At 32.2% G+C, this 9,351-nt stretch overlaps 1 protein-coding gene across 3 annotated transcripts in view; it reads right to left on the bottom strand.

Annotated features, from left to right (window-relative positions):
* Positions 1–567: 567 nt before the first annotated feature.
* The window catches only part of SLF1 (SMC5/6 complex localization factor 1), a 62,323-nt gene continuing 53,539 nt past the window's right edge, over positions 568–9,351 (bottom strand). For all 3 annotated transcript variants that reach the window (XM_019711755.3, XM_074328713.2, XM_074328712.2), the window contains 6 exons: positions 8,314–8,459; positions 7,297–7,460; positions 6,615–6,748; positions 4,646–4,738; positions 4,058–4,240; positions 568–1,542 (listed from right to left, as the gene is read on the bottom strand). In XM_019711755.3, the coding sequence (XP_019567314.3) occupies positions 1,061–1,542; positions 4,058–4,240; positions 4,646–4,738; positions 6,615–6,748; positions 7,297–7,460; positions 8,314–8,459 (1,202 nt within the window). In that variant the 3' untranslated portion in view covers positions 568–1,060. The remainder of the gene's footprint in view (positions 1,543–4,057; positions 4,241–4,645; positions 4,739–6,614; positions 6,749–7,296; positions 7,461–8,313; positions 8,460–9,351) is intronic.

The following is a 9,351-nucleotide window of genomic DNA, read 5'->3' as shown; positions in this document are numbered from 1 at the left end:
AGTTTAGATTATAAACCCAGTAATAAAACACTCAGCATCTGTATCTTGTTAAAAGATCTATTTCTAAGATAAAACTAAAGTGTGCTTCTTTAGCAGATTAATTGCTGTGAGATCATCACTTTAGTTACATAAAAGCTAAATGGAAGTTTTAATGTTTCTTTTCCAGCTGTATCACAATGTAACTTATTCCCACTAGTTAAGCAACTCCAATTTCAAAAGTGATGATTATCCACACCCTTTCTTTTATAAACTGCTATTAGGGGAAAAAAACTGCAAATTGAAATGTTAGTACTTTGTAAATTCATACTGTACATTAAGATTTTAGATCAATTCAAATCTATTACTTAGTTGCTACTGATAATCTTAATATTTAATAAAACTTATTATAGAGAATGCTTTCACTTACAGAATACTGGTTACATAAGAGTAGAAACACACTTTGTATGTGAACTGCTGTAATAAAATAGATCAAGGGATCATATTGTCAAACTTTGCACATTCACTGCATTTAAAAACCAAAAGAATATTATTATTGTAAATTTTAGAAATGTTTATTTTAGAAACACACAATTTTAAAAATGTTTATTTTAGAAACACACAAAACAGTATTTTAGTCCACATCCTTCAGAGAAGAAACAGGGAGCTACATGTTTATAGGTGCACACTTGCATGAATGTCCTTGCCATGATTCTAAGATCTAGAACAGTTAGAATAGAGGACATTACATTTTGATTTGAATAAAATATTTAAATTAACAAATTTTACATATACAATATAAATAAATACCACTTTCAGAAAAAAAATAATGATAAAGATTAAACAAATTAGTGTATACCAAACAAAACATTTTTTTTTTTTTTCCTTTTGAGACAAATTCTATACTGGAAAAAGACAGAAAAGCCTATATTAGTTTTGCAGAGGTGCTTTTAAAATTTAGCAAGGCTGCAAATTCTGTCAATAAATAAAACCAAATCAATATTTGTTAATAAGCTATGAAGTACATATAATGTTAAAGCAAGCTGATCAGGTTTAGAGGGCTGATTCCTATTTTTTGGCATCATCATGAAAACTCTGTGACTGACCGACACATGATTTCCAGTTTCACCAATAAGGCCTCAGTGTGTACTCCAGGACACACTTTTAAGCTCTCAGGCAGTTCCTTAAGAATACTTGGGAGCTTTAGCAATGTCTTGATATTTCTAGCATAAAGGTCCAATAACCAGTCAGTATGAGCACTGGTGGTTTCCTTGTAATTCTTACAAGCCATAAGCAGCTCATTTAAATGAGTTAACCCTTTGAAAGCTAAGAGGAACTCTGAAGATAAATCAAAAATTGAACAAAAATTTAGCAACATCCTACTAAGTAAAAACGAGCCAAACTCAAGTTGCTGGTGGTAAAACTGTTTCTCTGTTTGTGCATGAAAGTTCTCCACTGTATCTTCTATTTTTGTAATAGCAAATAGTTCTTCCTTGATCTGAGACGATAACACATAATCCAAGGGCAATTCCCCCTTAGAGTTCCTCTGCTGTAAAAGCACTGGGCCTGTGAAAAAGAGAATGCAGAATGTTAATAGTAAAACATTTTTACTTTTGCAGCTTAACAGCTGTTTTCTCTCTGTTTTTCTAAAGCATCCAGGGCTCTGTTTACAATCATATTTTGTACTAATTCATGTTGACATCAGCAACTGGCTATACATATTGACTGCCCGATAAAGGGGCATTTAAAAACACCAAAATTCTAGTAAACTGCCTAATGAGAGTTGCCTAAAAGTACATGCCTTGGTTCAATAATACAGATGATTATAAATAAAAAACATAAAACTCTTATGAAACTTCACACGCTGTTATCTTGAAATAAAAATTTCAGTGTTAACAGAAGAATTTAACAAAACATATTCGTCTGAAATTCTGCATAAGAGTCTCAAAGGTATCCCACAATATCACCAAGAAGAGAAAGTAGTGCCCCCTTCCATTGACAACAGGCGACCTTGCCCAAACAGAACGCAAAAACTAAAATGTTAACTGGTCTGGGTCAAACTCAGAATTCATCCATCTATTGTAGCTAAACCCATCTAACGGCCTACTTAGAAACTACTGAAGATAAGAGTTTATCCTCTAGGTAGTAAAGGATGATGATGGAGAAGCAAAACAACAATAACTCAGTATGTGGTCTCACAGCAAAGTACAGAAGTATCTGTACCTCTGTCAAGTCCTATAATTATTTATGCATTGTGCCATAAAAATGTTATCAGGAATAGAAAGGTTTTAGTACTCGTAGACATGATCAGAAAGTCCTACCATACAACACAGATCACATTATCAGACAGGGAGAATAGGTTACAGCTGCTGAAGCTTAATGACGAATCTGATCAGACACGTGTAGTGGTCTAAATATAAAATGTATTGAATGTAAAAGATCAATCACTGACGATATATGAAAAAAAACTCTCAATCAACATTAGGTTTCTTTTCATTATGTTGGTATTGCTAAAATAATGCTCCAAGTTACTCCTGTTAAAAAAAAGATTCACAGACACAAGTTACTAAAAGTAAACAAAGGTTGTAGAATCAAATAAATCCTTAAGATTATTGCTCTCAAGACTAAGTGACTCACAATGAAGAGCTAACATAGTTCCTACAATGATGGAACCAAATCATTTGACAGCTCCAGATCCAGAATGTGACTAAGGCAAAGATAAATCTGTATGATTGCTAAAGGATCTTGATAAATGCAAGAAGTAGATTTCCTCTCTTAGGACAAGGGACTGACTCATCTTCACCAAGGACCCTAGAAAAATTCACATTGGTTGCTATAATGCCATTGTCTTCTAAAGAGTTGGACTTAATGTAATAATGTCTTTTATATCACTGAGACAACTTGAAGCAAAGCTGAATATTGTCTTGGAATGTCTGATACATGGTTGAATAGAAAAATAAAGCACTTAGGAGACAAAACATTGTTTCAGTAAACATATAATAATAAAAAATGTAGAACTGAAAAATGTATTATGAAATGGTATCAGTACAACAGACACAGTAAGGCCTTTAGGGGGCAGGAGAAGACTGTAAATAACTAAACATCTTAAGTTACCATTACACAGCCTTTCTTAGAGAGAGAGAGAGAGAGATATATATAGTAAAAAGAAATCTAAAAAAAATATACTTTTATTTTCATGCAGAATCAATAGCTTTAAATATGGGATAAAATAATTTTCTATTTCGAGTTAATATTGGTACAAAAAAAAGCTAACAGAAAATTTATACAAATCTTCATTTCTGCATTATAAGCTACTTATCAGTTTTCCTTTGTTTTTCTTTTAAAACGCAAGTCAGTTTTGACTATTTTGATGTAAAATTTATTAGTTTTCAGTTCAAATATAAGAAGAATGTCACTGAAAAACATGGGGATGGGTTCCTGAAAGCAGAGAGAAAGAAATCAGCAGAAAAAGCAGGTGAATATTAAGCTCAAGTTACCTCTATGACAAAACCCCTACACAACAGTTACCACCACTTGAAAATCCTCCCACTTTAACTTAATTGACTGCAAAATGTGAATGAAGAAGAGATATTCTAGGGTACCTTCTTTTATAGTCTGTAAAGAAATGACTCATAAAGAAGATTAACCGAGTTAGCAGTTACATACAGGAAATGAAACAAGAATGAAAAATCCAAGTAATCACAATTGAACATTTATATCCATTTATTAATAAGCTTTCAGAAAGGGCTGTTTCACAAAGACATTACATACTTTAAGTAAAAGTATTAATATTTAAAACCAACACACTCAATTCAAAATACATTCTCACACACAAAACTAAACAGGCTTAATAATACAATAAATAAATAAATACATATTATAAAAAGGCTTTTTTATCCCTCCTAAATAAAAGGTGCTTATATTCTAGGAGACTTTTTATCTTTACTTTTCATTAATATAAAATAAAGGCATCTTTCCTTACAGATCTTAAATACGTGTATATAAAATGCTATCTACCTCTGAGGGATTCATCAAAAAACTGGATAATTTATCAAAACCCGTTTAGCATAAACGCACTCACCACCATGCTGGAGTAGCAGCTTGCCAATTTCTACATGTCCGTTTGACAGTGCATCATGCAAAGGAGTCACCCCGTCCACTTGAGTGAGCAGATCTACCTCTGGACAACGTTGCAAAATTTCCTGGACACACACTGTGTTACCATAGTTACAGGCTTCATGCAAAGGCGTCCAGCCAGCATTGTCTAAATTAGAAATCAAGACAAGTTTTAAAACAGCAAAAGTAGGACTTTTGGTAGTGAAGTATTAATATTCTACTTTCCTTACCAGTGTGACTTCCTAGGTGCTTCATATACAAATAGAATGCTTTAACAAAAATTATCTAGGGCATAATCATATTTATAACTATAAGAAAAATTAATTTTAAAACATTGATGTTGGGATTTGATCAAAATATGGACACCAAAAATTATTTCTGCACTATTAGCTAGAAACCAATATATGAAGAATTTCTTGGTTTCGCTACTGGCAATAATTTAAAGATATGTTAGTCAAATACATTTAAAAGATTTTTCTGAGTATAAACACTTAACTGTTTAACATCACAAATATTAAGACAATGGATTAGACCACAAAGATTCAGAACTTACCTTTAACATTGATGTCTATTCCTGGCAAAGAGAGAAGAAGAATCAATCTCTCCACTTGGTTATTTATGCAAGCTCTATGGAGGGGTGTTTCTCCTGCCATAAAATATTAATAGATTATTCCAGAGAAGACAAGATATCAACTAAAGAAAATAATCAAAGGGCATGAACTAGGAGATCTGGCCCCAAGCCAGAAAATTATTTATTGAGTTTTCCTTTTGACTGGTTTAAACATCTCTTGTACTAAAAAAAGGGGGGGGGGAACCCCACCAAACCATAGAGCTTCTGTTCTATCAGCAATTCAGCAATGAAATTCTACTGCAAAAGGTTTAACACAGGCATTGTCTCCCCCTAGTTCAAGGTTTAAAGCTTCAATCCCGCTATAAAACCCCCAGATGATCAGAGAACACCAAAAATACTGGGTTTTGCAGCAATAAAAGTTTAGAGTGCAATTGCCCTCTCTTAAATTTATTCATGAACCTACGTTAAATGTATGGCTCTTTTTTATACAGCATTTATAGCTTAATTCAAATGAATGTTTCTGGCTAAGCACGAGTGCCTCTACACACTCAAGTATAATTCAGAACTTCAAATCCATTAACAGATGGTTTGCTGCTTCTCAATAGGCTGTCTGGCTTGGCTACAGCAGCACAGAGAAGGAGAAATGGGGGAATCTTAATATAAACACACACACACACACACACACACACACACACACACGAAAAAAACCACCAAAAAAAAAAAAAACAACCCCTAGTACCATTTAAAGCTGAACAAGAGTGACAAATAGAATGGCTAAGTTTTTTTCTAGGAGGGATGCATTAATGTCTGCTGGCTAAAATTGTCTATCTCTGTGATAACTAAGAAGCTGTAAGTGATAATCTGATACAAGGGGAATTAAAAAAACTTAAGTGATTGATTAGAAAACAAATGAAATACTGAATAAAGTTTTTTTCTTGCTGTAAAATACTAAGCACATTTTTAGGTTCTGTTTTACAGATTATCTCTGTAATTTCTACCAAAACATTTCTTTTACATTGCATTGAAAACCTTTTGAAGTTTTCCTCCTCTAGTTTTCAATTCCTTCCTCCCTCCCAGTTCTTTCTGCTGTTCAGCCTAAAGTCATTCATATTCATTTTACATTCTGACACAATAAACAAAGAAAAAGGACATTGTTTGGTGAAGTTAATATCTGAGCTCTCATTTAATACATTCTTTTCATATTTTGACCAAATGGGTAGTTATTTTGAATTTATGATAAGCAAGTATGAACTTATATTGTGTTGAAAGTTTCTAAGAGCTTCACTAATAATGATAATATTTGTATTAAAAACATGATATAGCTCATCAACAAGACACTCAACAATTTTACTTTTTAAGAGGTATAGACTCTTAAAAGGTAGCTTCTACTTGTGAGTTAAGAGGTGCCTAAGTAAAAGGTGCTGGAGTGAATTATTACAACACTATTCTTTTTACTCCATCCTTTAGGTACTTAGGTTCCAGTATAGTTAGAACCAAAAGCCAAACACATTTCATAGTCTGGGCTCAATGCCTGGAAGAAAAGAGTCCATATGCTTAACACAGCTATGTAACATAGCCTACTCTTCATTCTTTGTTCACAAAATGTCTAGGACTGAAAGAGATGAAGACTGAATTATACTTTTAAATCAAAAACACTGATCCTAAGTAGCATGGGTTGAGATGGAATAGAAAAGTAAGGTGGGCAAGTCTGGAAAGAGTGCAATATGAGCTACACACTGTATTTAGTGTGTACTCTATTTTACTAGGTATTAAACAATCACTTCCTTTGAATAAATGAGTTTAAAAAATAATATGCTACCCAGAAAGGTATTTTCTGGACCTACTTCAGTATTTAAGTACAAGTATTCATGAGGGACAGTGTAAAACTTGCAAATACTGACCACATCCATGAAAAGTTCCTAGCATAAATTAACTTAGATACTTGGAATACCTTTTAAATTAGTCTTGTGGAAATTCATCTTTGTAACTAAAGAGGGGCAATTCTCCTTAGAACATGACAATTCTCCTTCTGACTTCTTTTTCAATCTTTTTAGTGATGAGGAACATTTAGCAAGGTTCAGCTCTCTGAAAATAAAGTAAGAAATGATGGAAGCTTGTTTTTTACCAAGGCATGGCAGTATGCATCAGGTATTTTAAAAAACCTTTCATCTTTTAAGCCCCCTTATTCATTCAAATCTTTACCGCTTTCTATTTTTATATGTATTTCAATTGTACAGAAACAAATTTTAATGCATTCATTTTCATCTTATTAACTTTACACCCCAACTGCCTACTGAAAAATTTTTGAATATGGAATGTCAGGTAGAGAAAGAGACTAAGTAAACTATGTTTTGCAGAGAGAATAAAGCAAATAATTTATAACACATGGCAAAAATTGTGTGGAACAATAATCTGATGAACAGTTTGGAAAGTACTTCACCTTAACAGAAAGAAAGCATGTACAATGGATCAAAGAAAGCAAAAATGTTGAGCATACGTACTTACAGAAGACTGAGTTTTCTAATTAGTATAATTCAAAAAGCATCACAGATAACCATAAAGTTTAAGAAATGTGTCAGAAAAAGAGCTGTACTCTAAAAACAAAGCTAGTTGGTTTATAAGCATCACTTAACGGTAACTCTGGCAGTCCTTCAACTTGTTTCTGTTTAGCACCATTGAGCATCAGTAAGGCCCTCTGAGATTCAAGGCAAGGTCGCTGTGCTATTTTCTTTGGTATCTTCATCTTTCCAGTCCCATGCATACCAGTTTTCCCCAAAGCTGGCAAATAGGAATATACCTGTTGGAAAATAATATTATATTGCTTTCTCAACTACAAAAACCTGGAAAGCAGTAAAAATAAATTACCTAATTCATTTCACCATTAAATTTAATTATTTTTTCTTGGTTTCATCATTGAATGCTACCCTATCTCATTTAAACATGCTAAAATATTAAGAAAGCTGATAGTTCCATGCCATTAAGTCAACAGGACATGCACAAGAAGAAAAATGCCTTCTTCAAAATATTTTTTTCAAATTCCACTGTTATGCTTATTTAGAAAAGCTCTTTTGATAGTCTTATATTCAACTTGCATATTTTAAATATTTGTGATTTATGTACAACTGGTATTTTGTCATTTCCATTTCAGTAGTACCTTCCTTCAACAAGTCTGGAATAAACAGAATAAGGAGTGCAAAAGTCGTTAAAGACAAGGATTGTTGCAAAAACAGTATTTGCCCAATCTAATTAACAAACATATTTATCATTTGTTAAAAAAGCTGCTTGAGATATCAGATATTAATGATAGTTAAAGACAGCCAAGATAAAACTGGAAAACCATGGATCAAATGTAGCGGAAATGAGTGGATCTATAGAATAAAAGATAGTAACTTTTGGTATCATTAGTAATTTTGTTTTATAAATACCATTAAATACTATGTTGAATTTTTTTTGGATCTAGGTGTTTTCAAAATAATAATCGTACGTACTGTGGCAAGTGATTAGCAAACAAAGATTCTTGTATTATTTTTCTGTTATCAATCCTTTATTACTCTCAAGTAATTTTTTCTATTCACTCATTACTCCATGTTTTTGAAGTAGAAAAATACACTTTTTGAAAATTTAAAGAACTAGAATTGAGTGGTGCTTACCATTTTCTCAAGAGAGAGTGGCTCAGAATAAATACTGATGGAACTCTGTAAACACAACTTTTTAAAGACTGCCTCTGCAATAAACATTTGAAGCCAGGAGGAGGAAAAGGAACAAATGAAAATCTCTAATTCCTGGGAAGAAAAATCTGTGGAAAACAAAAGTAAATATAGTTATTGCTAAACCCTATGAAATTTATTTCTATAGACTATTTCCTCTGTGGATTTTATTCATGCAAATGATGATTCCTATACCAATAAGATTCACCTACGTAATTTTAAACCACAAAAAATAGATTGATGATATATGGATAAACAATTATGGGATTTTATCACCATGCTTACCAATTAATGTTAAAGATCTCTTCCCACAATAGGATTGCATCTTTGGAAAACTGATTTTTTTTTTTTTGTTTTTTTTTTTTTAATGGGCACATGTGTATTTAACTTGCAGTGATTAGTCTTGAGTTGATAGGAAAAAATAAATTAGACCCCTTTCCCTGACAATACCCATGAATTCTAACACTGCAGAGAAGGAGGCAAGGTGAAGAAAAGGGAAAATGTAAGAAAACAGAATGTATAAGGATTTCTTTAGAAGTTTGTATCCACCCTACTATAGCAAGTGGGGGATGGGGTATAATTTTAAATGATCAAACAAACAACAAAAAACATCAAGAGCCTCAAATCTCTTCTTTAAAAATCCTCAAGTTCTCCAAAAACATGGAAATGCATAAATATAAGCATGAACAGAAAATGATAAAGGACTGGAATGATTATTTCGCATGTAATCTATTCAATGTTATAAATTCTCTATTAATACTCTGCATGAGAGAATGGATTATACAGTGGAATGATAAAGAATAAGAAAGACCAATTAATAGGATACTAAAAGAGCCAAAATTAAACAAAAACAAACAAGATAAAAAAGTTGTGTATTACATGATAAGTCAGATTAACTATAAACACTGGAAGAAAAAAAGAATTTAAAAAATCCAATAAAATTAGCAAAATAAATGTAATAGGTTAATATGTTTTTAAAAC

Source organism: Rhinolophus sinicus, chromosome 3 (genome assembly GCF_057876585.1).
Source record: "Rhinolophus sinicus isolate RSI-liver-muscle chromosome 3, RSI-T2T, whole genome shotgun sequence".
Lineage (NCBI taxonomy): Eukaryota > Metazoa > Chordata > Mammalia > Chiroptera > Rhinolophidae > Rhinolophus > Rhinolophus sinicus.
This window is presented reverse-complemented; position numbering and strand designations above follow the sequence as displayed.